Source organism: Ptychodera flava, chromosome 4 (genome assembly GCF_041260155.1).
Source record: "Ptychodera flava strain L36383 chromosome 4, AS_Pfla_20210202, whole genome shotgun sequence".
Lineage (NCBI taxonomy): Eukaryota > Metazoa > Hemichordata > Enteropneusta > Ptychoderidae > Ptychodera > Ptychodera flava.
In genome coordinates, this window is record NC_091931.1 from 39,058,112 (window position 1) to 39,074,536 (window position 16,425).

Below are 16,425 nucleotides of genomic sequence, written 5' to 3' on the forward strand. Positions count from 1 at the left end.
ACGTATAGCTATAGCTAATAGCTGTAGGCTGTTAGCTAAATATAAGCTTGTTGATATTGCTTATCATTGATAATTATGTTTAATACAAACTGGTACCATAAAATACTCTTTCCGTGTAAAAACATATACGTAACACCATAGAAATCACCACATTATTCTATGTTTAACCTTGTTCTTTCATTGACCTTGACCTTGGTTTGGAAAGAGCATCAGACAATGTGGTCAAATTCAATACCGGCAGAAGCCACATGTATCGTTTATCAAAGACAAGAGTGCATCTTTGCTGACAAGAGTGCACCTTGCTTGAAAATGTCAAAAGTGCACAACAAAAGAGACACTATTTCTGTGCATAGTCACCTGAAATGTAAACTTTCCATGTTTTGAACTTTGACCTCATTTGGTCGTGTACGCCTGACCTTGACTTTAAGGTAACATCTTGAGTGAAAGTTAGAATGTGTAACATATCCTATTTATGTTATCAATTTTGGTATGAACATTTTCATAAAGCAGGATATTCACTTTTGTATACAATTGTACTTTCTAAATAATTCAGATGTTTGTTTCTATGGCAACGGTTTTCACCCATTACTAAGCTACCAAAACTTTTCAGAAAATTCAGAGTTTCAACTTTCAAAAATATATAAAGTGTGAGATTGCCCTCGGCTTGCCCAAAATAGTACCAATTGACCATAATTGGGGCCTGGCTCATAGAGTACATGTATATATACTGAAAAACACACTGATGGTTGCCTTGGTAATTACTCACTACCAACAACATCCCTGATACATAACATACTAATTTTCAAAGAGCACATATCTGTGGCTATGTATGAACAAGTTTTTGAGTTTCTATCATATTTTATGTTAATGTAGCAGAAAAGTATTTATGAAAAATGCTCTATTTTATCAAAATTCTGAGATGTTATGGGCATGACCTATTGACCTTGACCCAGAATGTTCAAGGTCATGGGGTCAATTGAAAGGCCATGATGTGAGGTACCAGTATCTGTCTTGAAATCCCATAAATATCTTTTACCATTCCCTAGAAAATCAGTTTTATCTAAAATTCTTAGCTTTTAAGATTGTAAGATCTGGCTCATGGACTAATTGGGGTATAAATTTTGCAATGACTGTTACATGTAAAACATTTCTAGACGTGCTGTTTGCGTTTGCAGTGGTTTTGTACATTATGTTACTTTGCAATTTTACTAAAATAAATGAAAGTCGCTGTGGCAGATTTTCTGCAGTTTTGACTCACACAAATGTACTGATCTGTATTGTTTATCATTGTATTTGTATTGAATCTCTGAGGTATTTGAGTATATATGTCTCTCTGTTTCAGAAAAGACAAGTATATAACACATTTATCCAACAACATGTTGTCTTCATATGGACAGCATGCTTTTTAGGGAGTGTTCAGTTATTATGGCCGGGGATGGGCCGGCAAATTCGTGCACATCAGTCAAAATAAGTGACCCCCCTACCCATTGCACCAAAATATTGATGTCCCCCCCCCCCCCCCCCCCCGCCTTTTCAAGATGACAAAAAATTTCTGACTCCCCCAACATTGCTTAAGTAAAGCTGCACACACATACACCTCTGAAGGGGGAGGGGGTGCAATAGACTCCAAAAAAAAGATTCTCAGATTTTTTCAAATGACCCTCCTTACAAACTCACAAGGTGTTACATGTAATGTTCAAATTTCCCCTTCTGACTTGCTATAATTTTGAAATTACCCCTCAAAGGGATTGGACAGAAATTACAGGTGGATTGCGATATTTTTGCGCAACCATGTGTGTACAAAATTTGGATATTTGCCTTTAATTAATAATCAGCTGTTGATAATGTTGATTCACTATACATAGTAGTCTAAGAGAAAACTATGTAATACTTTTTCAATACAAAACTATATCTATGCATTTATAGATATTTGATAATTGACATAAATGTACTTAATTGGAATAGGGTTGTTACAACTGGTATGTGGACAAATATTTGACTTTAGAATTTCACCAAAAATGTTCATCCACTATACATGGGAGTCTATGATAAAATTGTGAATAATTTTTTCCAATGAAAAACTTGCTATTCTAGTGCATATACAGATGTTGAAGAGTTAACATAATTGTACTTGATTAGAATATGATTGTTAAAGGTGCATATTAAGTGTACAAGAAATCTGATTTTGGAATTTCACTGAAAATGTCCATCCACTATACATGGGAGTCTATGAGGAAACTATGAATGATTTTTTTCAAATACAAAAATAGGTAAATCTGTGTATTTATGTACTCTCGATTATTAATATTAATATACTTGATTAGACTAGGGTGGTTACAAATGAATATGTGTGCAAGAAATTGGATTTTAGAATTTCACCGAAATGTTGATTCACCATACATGGTAGTCTATGAGGAAACTATGAATAATTTTTCCAATTCAAAACTATCTAGATCTGTGTATTTATGGACGTTTGATAATTCATTTTAAAGTACTTAGTTAGACTAGGATGGTTAAAGGTTGATATGTGTGCAAGAAATTGATTTTGGAATTTCACCAAAATGTTGATTCACTATACATTGGAGTCTATGAGAAAACTATGAATAATATTTTTAAAATGCTAGACTAAAATAATTTGTGCTTTTATAGGTGTTTGATAATTGATACAAATGTACTTGATTTAAATAGGTTATTTGAAAGTTCAGATGTTGACAACAATTATGATATTGGAATTTTACCTAAAAGTACAATTTCACTTTTCATGGTACTAGTAGTCTACAGGTTCTGTGACAAAAACTGGCTATATATCTGATATGTAAGTAATAGGAATTGTTCACTGCCCTCAGTGAGCTTGATTTACAATAAGACAAGCCTCAGAGTTGCCAAGGCAAGATATTCATATGACAGGTAACTATACTTTTGTTCAGATTTTACATGGACCCCCCTCTGCAGTTTTCACATTGAAGGTGACCCCTGGATTTTGCCAGCTCACCCCCGGCCATAATTACTGAACGCTCCCGTACCTATACATTTTCATAAGTCCTTTTTCACCTTGTTTGGTCTTGATCACAATATGAGCTCATTTATACTTTAGAACTTCTATTGTTTGGAGCTATATTTGGCACAACATTCCAGCTCTCACTTGGAAACACTTTAATTGAAGTTAGAAGTATGTGTGTGAAGTTCAACTTAACAAGCAGCATACAGCAAATAATGTTTATCAACCTGTTCACCCCCATTGCCTGTCAAAGGTCCACCCTCATCGTCAAAAACAATTGGTTTGGGTCAAACCATGGTGGTGAAAGGGTAAACATGCTTTAGCGAAGACTTCATAGTCAGGGATCCTGGATGGTTGAACTGTGAAGTCCTAAATTCATCATAAGGTTAACGTCCAGATATCTTGTAGTGAAAGTGTCAATGAATACTCAATATCTCAGTAGGCCTTGAAAATTAGCAGCTAATGTGCAGCGTGCTCGGAAGGTTATATGTGATTGGTTGATTGTCACTATTCCCAGCAACTTAGGGAGTCTTTTTGTACTCTTTCATTATAACGGTAAGATTCAGCCATCAAATTGGATATCAGCTTCCGATATGTGATTGGTCGATGTCATTATTCACAGCAACTTAGGGAGTCTTTTTGTATTATTTTATTATAACGATGAGATTCAGCCACTCAATTGGAGCTTCGAGATGCTACACATTGCCCCAAAATTGGCAATATTTTAGTGACAAATACAGCTACTGTACACATACAATTTTAGCCTTTTCGTTTGTAGATGAACGTTACAAGCACACTGGTTACTGTTTGGCTAACCATAGTGAACAGCCATATGACACCAGTACAGGTATGTAAGCTTTGATGTGTTGGCATGATTTCAGATGCCAGAATAAAACCATTGGCTTGTGATGATTGTCACTAATATCAGGCCTAACCATCAAAAAGGAAAGGGTTCAGGGGAAACCGTAATGGCATTCACCAGGATATGCTGTGTAATAGAACAAGGAGAAGAATTTACAGATTATTCTGCATTCAAACCATGATAAAGAAAAAAATAACAGTACATGTTACTTTCACTCTCCAACCTTGATCCTCAGTGGCAGAGACTCAGAAATATTCCTAGACATGACAGCAAAGACCACACACTACATTTAATAGTTTATGTATATATAGATACATGGTAAGTTTTAATTGAAAGAGGAACACATGTACAAGTAACATATTTGCCTTTTTGGAAATAAAAAAAAAATCTTTTGAGGATCAAAGTTTGGGCATGCCACTTGTAAAATCATACATAACAAAATTCACTCATTAAATATAGAGACAAAATATGTACACTGCAATTCTCCCATCCTAATCCACAACCAAGTCTGTAGACTCAGAGATCTGACTGTTTAGTCAGTCCTATGTACCGACCTAACACTCCAGCACACGTCATTGAAATCAGGAATACTGATATCTTCTGGTGCATCATCATCATATATCTGCTGGTTACTGTTCGCTGGCATTCACAGAGATTTCTGACTCACCAAACCCTCACAGAGTACTTCTGCATATTCTGCCTATCACTCCACCACCTGTTGTTGCTTTCCTACAAAGAACTGAAGCATGCAAATGCTATTAATGAATTTACAAGACAAATAGTGAAGACTTCAACATAAGGATAAAGAAATGAACACACTCCTTTGAAAAGTGAGTAACATTAAAGGGACAAGAACTGTTTACTTCACATTCTTATGATGGCTTTCATCATCACTGTGAATGAAGTTTACCCATCCTTACCACATAGTATTCAAAATATTGGCAGTTATCTTTTGAAACTTTTCAAACAATATTTTCAAAATCTTATCTTACTACTAATACTGTAAATTGTTTGCATAAGCACCCTGGGTTCAGGGAGAATAATATTCCTCAGAAATAGGGTGTGGGCACGTACTCAGACCCTACCTCGACATTTTCAAATAGAATCAGTTTCATTGTCATCAAAAAGAACATTATAAAATGTGACATGCCATGTTGTTCCAAATTTATGGTCAAATCTCTCTGATTTCAAATACATAATAAATGCCTCTATTTCAGACCACCACATATGAAAAGAGAACAATGTAAACTGAAGGAGACTTAAATACAATGATTTTTAAATGTTTTATTTTGCATGCCCTAAAACAAACTGAGAAATCAGGGTGGGCACTTGCCCAAACATCATCTTGATTTGAAACTTTCATTGAAGTTGGGGATGGGCCTTTGCCAGAGGGTGCTTATGCAGATAAAAATGGTACACCGACAAAAGATAATATAACTTAGGACATAATGACATGAACAGTGGAAATGCATCCAACTTTATTGATATTTAAAAAATGCTTGGGTGATTTTTTATTTGGTTGAAACTACCAGAAAAGTCATGAGTTTATGCACTATGGAGCTCTCAGTGTCCTTGATCTCTAAATTTATGCACTATGTAGCTCTCAGTATTCTTGAACCCTCAATTTTGGTGGATATTTCATGAGACATCTCTTTCAACAAGAAAATTTAATGTCCGCCTTTTAATTTTGTAAACATTTTAAACATACTTTCTACCAATAAAAACATGGATTTTTTAAAAGTTGAAGCTTTCATTTGGTTTTCAAGATGACATTTACAATCAAAATAAAAATTTTACAAGTTTGATAGGTTTAATGACATATGACTATGCATAAAACTATGTCAACACTCAAGCTCCAACACTAGAAGTTTTCATATGCAAATAGGCTCAGGGTGCAGCATATTTGAAATGTTATCAACTGCACACACCCATTGAATCCTTAAGTATTGACATTTAACATCATAAATCATACCTTTCTGATGGTGGCATATGCCGGTCCAAATTTGGTCATGATTTGTACTTTGTCACGAATCCAACCAGGAAGTTTACTGTGGACATTGGATCTGGAATAGCGATGGTCTAATAACACAATGGTGGCATAGTCACCTCGATGACGGATTGCACGACCTAAAATAAATAAAGAAGTCCATTTATATTTACAGATGGCAAACACTGCGAGATATTACTTCTGTATGTTTGGAGTTGCATATTTCCCTCTGCTGGTTGATTAAGAACTTCAAAAGTGAAAGACTGAAAACTTTTGCTCAAACTTGTCTCAATGAAGCTATCAAACATTCTCTCACCAAATTGAGAATAAAAATCTGGGGTCATTGTGCAAAGTTTGGTAGTATGAGAACAAAGTGCCTGACATTTACCAATATTTGAAATTCAAAATGGCTGCCATCCCTCAGCTACCTCTATGGAGCAAAATAAAATTTTCAATTTTCGAAAAAATAAGATGGTGAATTTTTTTTACTCTAAGAGCTCTAAAATGAGCCCCATTGTGGTAGATCAGAAAAGGATTGTAAAAATCTGAGTCTGAACATCAGTCTTCAAGGTGCATCCTACCATACTTAAGCAGGGGTGTTATTTTCATGATATACACTCACAGGCAAAGGAATTTCCAAACTTTATATAGTGACCAGAAACTCAATTATTGTAGACAAGTACTGAAATGTTGTTCACTATAAATGAATTGTTGTTTGAAGGTAAAACATGTCAAACAAAAGTCTTGAGATATTTAGAATCAATTGGTCACTGTCACTAGGCTGCAGCTGCACATGAAATCAGTGAGTGGGAAAACTTTCACGTTCAAGGTAAATCCCTTCATGAAAGTTTCCAGATATATGAAAAGCCACCACCGGAGGCCTCTACAGCATAGGGTAGCAATAAGTGTCAATTTCTGTACAGCCAATGTGACATGAAATATTCTGAAGAAACTGAAACCATACGCTGAACAGAACAGAGTTCAAATTAGAAGCCACGGGCACTCGGCACATTTCTGGGATAATAATCATATTTGATATGTAGAATTTCTATAAGACATGAGCATTCAATAAAGAACCAGGGTACATGATATTACTGTACATGGCTATGGCGCCCTGTGAGAGAAGGGCAACTGACAAAAAGTATATCGGGTGGTGAAAAGCCTTTACACCTGTGGTTTTTTTCTGTGCAGCAATGCACCGTGTCGCCAGGCAAAGCCATAGCCACTTGGTTATGCTAGCTGACATGTACAGTAATATCATGTACCATAATTCTTTATCAAAAAATCAAGTCATATAGACATTTTACGGACTAAATATAATTATTATACCAGAAATGTGCTGAGTGCCTGTGTTAGATGTGATGCCAGGTACTTTTTCCTTCTTGTGCGTACATATTTGAAGTGCATTTTTTCTTAAGATGAAAGCACAAAATTGACGAAACTGATTGAAAGAATGTTCAATTTTGCCTACTTCCAGAGTTACTTTTATTGTCACCATTAACCCCTGTAACAGCAACCTTTATTATAACAATTGATGTGGAGGGGTCAGAAACTTGTGTGCTATCATGGGTTGCATTGTGGGCAAACAATTAATGCTATTTATTTAGGTAAAATGACCAGGTTCTCTTGTCAGTTTGGCTGAAATTCTTTGTTGGTGGAATAAAATGTTTCACCAGAATTTTTTCCTGAAAATCTTATGGAATGAGGGCAGAATACTTAAATTTACAGATTCAGCAGTTTGAAAATTGAGCAATAAACTACACCGAGAAATGGTATACCATGAGATTTTGACCAGTTCCTGACATATACGCATGAGCAATAGTGAGTGTATATATGTCATGAACTGGTCGAAAACAGAGGGGTATCGGTATACCCTGTGCTGGAGCGACTTATTTCTATTTTATCATGACTCAGTATATTGAAATTCTGGTGTGAAATGTTGGAAAAGGGAATTTTCTCTAGGTAAGAGCTCGCACATGTTTGTAAAATGAAAATAGCTCAGTGTGCTGCAATGCCATGGTCAGCATGGTGTTGGATATTTGAAGCTTGCAATTACACTTTGCATCTTTAATGTTAGTTTTGACAGGACCTTAGCTTCACATTGCAAGCTTACTGCATCATAATTGATTAGTGGTATACAGGTTTAAGAGATCATTTTGTCCTGATAACCAATTGCACAATAATACAACATAAAATTGATGCACCCACCTATGGACTGATTGACAGCTTTCATACACAGGTTCTCATAGTGTACCTGACCTGGCTGTCTACCATCACTCGTACTCTTCTGTAAGAAATCAAAACAACCATGTGTTTTCATTTAGGCTCACTTCTGCATGGTTGCATGGTAGTTTAGAATAGTAATTTGCAGTTGCTAACTTTTGTCACTTTCATGATCACCAAGCCATGAAATAAATCTCCAAATAGCAGACATGGCAAAACCAGGAAAGTTGTGTATGTATGTTTGTGCATGTGTGTGTGTGTGTGTCATCAAAAGATACATGCAGTGTGTACCAACTCTATTGATCTGGCAAAGCATGTAACTGACCAAATAAGACCAATTCAAGACAGTATCTCAGTTTTTTAGGAGACAATACATCTGCACTACAGCTATGGCTGGGGCATATCCTCATTATCACTATGACACTCATTATGGATGATGCATGGAAACATCTGATAGAAATGTAGAGTGAATTCCTTGTTAAAAGTCACTTGCACATTGATTAAAGCATAGACTGATATTCTGTCTGATTTGAAAGATATCCTCAACAGCAGAAATATGGTGGAAAGTATGTACATTATATCTTACCATGGTACTGTTGAGGTAGTCCATCTTCTCTTTCAGTTCTGGTGATTTGACGTTGGGATAGGGTAGACCTACCATTACCACACATCTGTTTCCATCAAACCAAATGTCAAATCATCCAAGGTCAATACAGAAGTCTGACATGAATTCAAAGTTCACTCTCAAATAAATTTTGTTTTCCTTTTAACTTATCAGGCTGACCCAGAGAAATTGCAGAATGTTTTTCTGCTGTTTTAAGTGTTTACTTATTTTTGCCGGGTCATGATTTCGCTTTGTGCTGTTCTTAGAGACTGAAATGAGATCCTACCTTCCAAGATGATCAGAGAAGTTTATTCCCTCACTCATTTTACCACCAACTACTGATAGCAGCAGTGCCCCGGTAATACCTCCAGACTGGCCACTCTTGAGACATCTCTGAATGTGAAAATAAACAAATTCTGACATTAGACATGAATCTTGCATTTTTAGACATGATTTTATGATACATTAGTTCCCTGATATTGACATGATTGAAGCCATTTGCCTTATTTTCAAAATACAACTGACAAATATTCCATCATTGGTTGTGGCATCTGCTCTCTATCACTATCTGTCTGTTTCAAGTACATGTGTGACTCAGTTGTCATAAAATTCACAGATATATGGTATGTCATCAAAGAAATTACAGCTATAATTGTAATTTGATCATTTCTGTCTATATCTCATGATTTCATGACAAATTCCCTGAACCTATCATCCTAGATTTCCTACACAAATGTCAAACAAAACAATGACAACATTGAAACACAGATTATCAGTAATAGCAAGTTGGACACTGGAAACTGACAGGTGATGGAAAACACAGTCAAGCCTTTCAAATCATGAAAAAGCAGACCCTCAATTTTGTCTTCAATAATCAAAGAAATGTGGTGCGTATTCTGGCACTTAAGTGTCCAAGGATGATTAATACCATGACTATGACAGCACTACACAGATGATCACAATTGGCCAATTAGAAGGCTAAAAGTTGTTTAAATTAACTTGAAGTTGCTGAAAATTTTCTTGAAAATGCAACAATAAATCTATGGCTTCTCAGCTTGGCTGAAACTGGCAGCCATTATGAAAACACCCTTCACAGTAGGGCTCACATGTTCATTTGTAAGCTTACAAAAGACGACAATCGCTAACATATATAACGCGTTAATTTTCAGGCGTTGATCTTGGTTTTCAAATGACTTACCTGATTTGTACTGTGAAAATGTAATTGTTTGTATTTAGATTTTCTAGGAACAGCTTTCCTCACATGTATTTAACTTTATTTTAAAGTGACTAATAAGCCCGTTGTGGTTGGTGTTTATCACTAGTCACTATAATAAATTACTACTACTACTACTGTATTCTTTGAGTTGTGGTTTATGAGTTATGATATTTTTTGAATACACCTTTATTCTGATGTTTGAGTGTAAGTGTATACAATTGATTTGCAATGTATGTAATAATTGAATAAATGTTTCATTATGACGGCTGCTAGTCCTGGACAAGTTTAAAGTCATTGATAACTGTTCCAATTTCCAATAAACATTAAAAGCACCCCAACCGCCTAAATGGTGAATTGTGATCATTTCTGTACTTGGATTGAAGATCTTCACTAACCTCAATACAGCTTTTATACTCTGTGAGTACAAAGTCTAACTGGCTAGCTTTCTTGGGCTCCCTCAGTATCTTCTTCCTGTTACTGAGTCTGGTGATTACACCAGACTTTGTCCAATACGTGTGCACTTGATTCTCATAGTCGTACGATGGAAAGAAACACACCACTCCCCCAGGAACCACACTACAGACATTACATAGCACCCTACCAAGTTCATCCATCTAATGATAAAAAATATGGAGTTACAGATCTTTATGTAGTTTACACCTTGAAATGAAAGACTAAAACCTTTGTTCAAAATATCAAACTTTCCTAAAGCAAACTTTCAAACATTCTCTTTCATAATCAAAAATAGAAATCGGGGGATCAACATGCAAATTTTGGCACTAGAGAAACAAAGTACCAAATATTATCAATATTTAAAATCCAAAATTGTTGCCATCGCTGTGTTCTCTCTATGATATTCCTGATGTTCACAAAACTAAGCTGCTTAAAACTTCATTTATTTCATAAGCTTCAAAATGAGCCCCCGACAAATGGTAGGCCATAAGAATATTTCAACCTGTTGATGTCCAACAAGTGTTTTTTTTCATCACTTTGACAAAGCAAACAACAGAGTCCAACTTACTGTATTTGGCAAGTCCCTGGACTGGTATGTGAAATCAAGTTCAACTCCTGTGGGTCCCTTGCAAAGTACCAATGGCAGTAAATGATCATGTGGTATGACATGCCCTGCAATACACAATACATATTAACAACAGACTCACAGGCTATTGAAATTGATAGAATGACAAAAGATCTTGATGACAATGGGTTGAGAGGTGCGTCTTAGATCAAAGATCATTATGATGTTGATTGAAATCATGCAACCTCCAAACAAGCACTGTCATCTTGATCACGGTCCCTCCACAAAACGGTCAAGAAACGCTTTTGTTCAAAGGTGCTAATCACCTACACAGTTGCAACAGTCCGCGTTGCGGTGGACGCAGGAAGCGAATGACGTCATAGGCAAGTTAGCGTCTTGTTTCAGTGGCGTCTTGTGACACGGTCCCGCTCCGGTATCCTACGATTTTCAGTCAATCAAGCTACTTTATTTTCATCTTTCTGCACTGTTTCGCATGTATTTGAAGACTGGTGAGAAGATGAGTAAAACAGTTTCTTAAAGATCTAGGTCACTATCGAGAAATCTTGGATGATATTTTATGGCTGAGTTCAGCTATGAGGTGATCTTGACCGACGCCATGCATTTCGGAAACACTGTGAATTTTACTCCCCCGTTTGTTTTTTCACCTTTCATCAAAAAAGTAAGTCATGCACCTTCTAACAAGGCAAAGACTTCGAAAAAATAGGGAATCGTGTTGTGTTGTTATTTTGAAACCTAATTCGACAAGAAAACTAGTCTTTTTATATTTTCAACTGAAAACAAAATGGCGTCGCTTGGGATCGACGAGTCGTATCTGCATTACATGGGAAAATCCTAAAATGTCTTCCTTAACTCCCTTTTGATATCGATTTAACATGATAATTCCTCAGTTCCAAACTTTGAGAGTTCGATTTGAAATTTTTAATCGTTTTCAACAAAATTCAATGCACGAAATCAAGGAACTCTTACAATGACCTTGTTTTTGCAAGGTGCTCCCGTCGACCGTGCGTCGACCCATTGAGAGTTGGCGTTATGGTAATAGTGCAACGTTTTTCGCCCCTTTTTTCTCCTTTATCGATCGTTCAGAGGTTTCAAGTGCGTCCCTACCGATCGTTCAGTCTTCTCAAAAGTAGGCAATCAGGTTCATGACGGAATCTGTTCTTTCTTAAAGACACAAGTTACTGCCGAACCCAATGTTTTGATTTTGTCGACCTTTCGAATTCTCAGACCGCCAAACCCTACAAGTGTCGCGACATTTTGGTGACATGACCTCCCCAAGCCTGTGTGCCAGACTCTCTGCCATTGATTTTCCTGATTGAGGATCAAGTGAGATACAAATCATGTCGTGTATGGGTTTCGTATGTTACCCACGAGAGACCCGTGGTACAGCCCATCGATGGGTATTTATGTACAAACTGATTGTATCGGTTGCTACACTGTGGACATTGGAAGACCACGCAAGGCTTGGGTTTCGCAGCAGTACTATTATTATTATTATTATTATTATTAATCTTTATTTAAACTCGATAACTCCATAGGTGAAACACCTCTTTTCGTGGAGGTCGAATAGACAAAAGAAAGTCATAAAACACTTTACAGCACAGACATAAAAACACAAAATCACACAAGAACAAATAGATATAAAAAACTACGAAAAGGCATCAGACAAGTAAGTATTATACAAAAAGTTGTTACAAGATTTCTTAAAACTAGTCAGTGACTCAGAGTCCCTTATTGATTTGGGGAGATTGTTATATTCATCCACACCCGCAACTGAAAATGTGTTCTGATAGAGAAGTGTACGTGCCTTGGGAACTTTAAGGAGATTCTGATTGGAAGAACGAAGTGATCTAGAAGGGATGTAATTATTGAACAAACTGGTTATGTAGTCGGGGGTTAAATTGTGAGTTGCTCTGTAAATTTGGGCCATACGGTTACAACGGAGTTTCAAGTTAATAGGCAGCCAATGAAGCTGAGTATACATTTGAAAAGTGGAAAGAGGCGGAACAATGTCAAGAATTAGTCTCATTGCACGTCTCTGTAGACGCTCCAATGCATAGATATTGCTACTGGAAGTAAAGCTCCAAACATTAGAACAGTAATTGATGTGTGGTGAGATGAAACAGTAATAAAATAGCTTGCGTGAGTGGAGAGGGAGAAATTTTTTTATGCGTGCCAAAAGAAACAAATTGGAATTGATTTGCTTTCAATGGTTGAAATGTGTTCGCACCAGTCCAGATTATTAGAAATAGTGACCCCCAGCAACCTCTCTGATGAGACGCGGTCAATAGTTTTACCAGCCAAAGTGAGGTTGAAGTTTTCATTGTTAATGTGCCGTCTCTTCTGAGAAGATGTGATAATCATTGATTTTGTCTTACTGGGATTGATACAAAGTTTGTTAGTAAGACACCAATTTTCAACTATTTTTAGATCAGCATTCAGGTAAGTAGAAATGGTGTTTAAGGACTTGTGTGAAACATGAAGTGTTGTGTCGTCTGCAAAGGAAGTACAGGATGAATTTCAAGGTGAAGGGCAAATCGTTAACATAAATAATAAAGAGTAATGGCCCCAGTATGGAACCTTGAGGCACACCGACCCTGACATCAATAACATCTGAGTTTGTACGATTAAATTGCACAAATTGTTTACGTGTAAATAAGTATGATTAAAAAAAGACAGGGTATGATCAGAACACCCGTAGGTTTTTAGTTTGGACAACAAGATTGTGTGGTCAACGAGATCAAACGCTTTGCTCAGGTCTAAAAATGCTGAGCCAACGATGTTTCCACAATCGATTTCTTTAGTCCATGAGTTGACCAGACCAACAAGAGTACTTTCACAAGAATGTTTGGCACGAAATCCAGATTGATTAGAAAAGAAGAGATTGTGTGTTTCCATGAAATTTACAAGGTGATTGTGAACATGGCGCTCGAGGAGTTTGGAAAGTACAGGAAGTACACTTATTGGCTGTAGTTACCAGGTTCGTCTACTGGACCTTTTTTATGGATTGGACTAACACGAGCCAATTTCCATAAAGATGGAAACTGACTTTTAACAATGCAGCAGTTAAATGCATACGTGAGAGAAGGTGCTATAGTGTTGGCTGCCAACTTTAAGAATTTGGGTGGTAGTATGTCTGAACCTGGAGATTTCTTACAATTTAGACAATTGAGATGGGAGAGAATGAAATTAATAGATATGTGTCACATGATTCTCCATGGTTCAGATCATATCTTTAATAGTACGTGTCGACGCAGGATTTTTATCTTCCAAAATGAAGTCCCAATCAACATGGGAGTCGTCAAAATTGACGAAATCGTCTCCGAACTTGTACATAGTTCACGCTGCGTGACTCCACGGCAGGCAGCTAGATGTAAACAAACTTTGGCCTTTAGACGCATGCGCAGACAATAATCAGAATGCATTCTGGGAGAATAAAGTTTCTGCTTACGATAATTTTATGCACGTAACTGTTAACACCTCCCGCCGCACGCGTGATAATCCAGGATTATCCCCATCAGTAAAATCATAAAATCAACAGAAAGCCCAATCGAAACCCGGACTATAACAAAAGAAACTGGTGGCGTTTCTTGACCGTTTTTGTGGAGGGACGTGTCTTGATCCACTGCCTACACCTGTTCTCAAGGAATGCATCGATGTCCTGCTACCAACCATTGTCAAAATTACCAACACGTCTTTGTCCATGGGTCAAGTTTCCGACTCACTGAAGAACGCCATAATAACTCCTTTGTTAAAGAAACCACAGTTGGATCCTGAAATAATGAAAAACTACAGACCTGTTTAAATTTATCATTCTTATCTAAAATCCTTGAAAAGGTTGTTGCAGCAAGGTTAACAAACTATCTTCAATCAAACAAACTGGATGAAATTCTACAATCAGCGTATAGAAATGGGAATCACAGGTACAGCCTTATCCTGTTCAGATCATATCTTTCCAATCGTAACCAATCGGTGCAGATAGGTGATATTTCATCCACACCACACGTTCTTGAGTACGGTGTTCCACAGGGATCGGTCCTTGAACCGATTTTGTTTACTATGTATACCACACCTCTTGGAGACATCATTCGGCAAAATAATACTGACTTTCACGCCTATGCGGATGACACACAATTATACCTGAGTTTTGAGATGGCAAACATTGGTTACAGTTGTTCACACATGGAAACCTGTATTGCTCACGTTCATAGTTGGATGACAGATAATCTCTTGAAACTCAATGCGGATAAGACCGAACTGCTATTGTTTGGGTCTCGTCAAAACTTGTCTGACTTGACCGTGCCATCTGTGCATTTGCAGATCAATGGAAATGTTATTACACCATCAACAACAGCAAGGAACCTTGGTACTATACTTGATATGCGAATGAACATGGAGAATCATGTGACACAAGTCTGCAAATCAGCGTATTTTCACATAAGAAACATTAGCAAAATAAGAAAATATCTCACTGAGGATACAGTCAAGCTATTGGTCCATGCATTTGTAACATCGAGGCTTGACTATGGGAACAGTTTACTGTATGGCATTCCCATTAATAGTGTCAGAAAACTTCAACGAGTACAAAATACTGCTGCTCGCTTGATCTCTAAAACCAGAAAATACGATCATATAACAGGAATTTTACAGAATCTCCATTGGCTTCCAATATCTGAGCGGATTAAATACAAGTTACTACTTATTACATATAAAGCGATAAATGGACAGGCCCCTCCATATCTCTGTGAGTTACTTCATCTATACAAACCAACACGAAATCTCCGCTCAAAATCCAAATTACTTCTTGAAGTTAGAGCCTGTAAGTTGTCCTATGGTAAACGTGCCTTTGCAAATGCTGCACCCTTGTTATGGAATCAGCTTCCCCTAGATATTAGACAATGTGATAAACTGGTGACTTTTAAGACAAAACTGAAGACCCATCTTTTTAAAGTGGCTTACAATATCTGAGTTTAGCGTTTGAAATTTTGTATACGTATTTTTGACTACATTTTTGCGGGTATTTTATTGTGATTTCTACTGTCATGTAAAGCGCCTATGAACTTTTAAGGAAATATGGCGCTCTATAAATCTTTTATTTATTATTATTATTATTATTATTAAATCTGGAGGTTTGGGCATACAGGATTTTATACCTTGGTTGATCTGATAGATAGATGTATGGTAGGTGGAATATGAAGATCATCAGGGATATGGAAGAAACACTGCACCTACCACAGGAGAACTCTACAAGTCTGTCAGCCTGTACACCAGCACTACTGAATAGCTGTTGTTTGAACTCAGAGACTGGCTGCATAGTACCGCCTGCTATGACCATGGCCTTGCATTGCTCTACAATTTCACTGAAATGAACTGCTGGGTTTAGCAGGAGAAACTTGATACTTGATTGACTTAATAATTCTGAAAAAGTCAAAATACAAAACAAAATTTGTTTGGGTCAAAAAAATACCTGAATCCTCATCAAGAAAAAATATTATCAAA

The 16,425-nt window shown here is 36.8% G+C and overlaps 1 protein-coding gene across 6 annotated transcripts in view; it reads right to left on the minus strand.

Annotated features, from left to right (window-relative positions):
* Positions 1 to 4,073: 4,073 nt before the first annotated feature.
* Positions 4,074 to 16,425, minus strand: part of LOC139131716 (ATP-dependent DNA helicase DDX11-like) — a 35,998-nt gene continuing 23,646 nt past the window's right edge. Inside the window, exons 15-22 of one of the 6 annotated variants that reach the window (XM_070697909.1) lie at positions 16,159 to 16,344; positions 10,912 to 11,015; positions 10,286 to 10,504; positions 8,961 to 9,067; positions 8,657 to 8,741; positions 8,056 to 8,134; positions 5,833 to 5,987; positions 4,074 to 4,599 (exon numbers count right to left, since the gene is read on the minus strand). In XM_070697909.1, coding sequence (XP_070554010.1) covers positions 4,564 to 4,599; positions 5,833 to 5,987; positions 8,056 to 8,134; positions 8,657 to 8,741; positions 8,961 to 9,067; positions 10,286 to 10,504; positions 10,912 to 11,015; positions 16,159 to 16,344 — 971 coding nt within the window. In that variant the 3' untranslated portion in view covers positions 4,074 to 4,563. The remainder of the gene's footprint in view (positions 4,600 to 5,832; positions 5,988 to 8,055; positions 8,135 to 8,656; positions 8,742 to 8,960; positions 9,068 to 10,285; positions 10,505 to 10,911; positions 11,016 to 16,158; positions 16,345 to 16,425) is intronic. The other 5 variants (XM_070697910.1, XM_070697912.1, XM_070697913.1 and 2 more) reach the window with 5 other exon arrangements.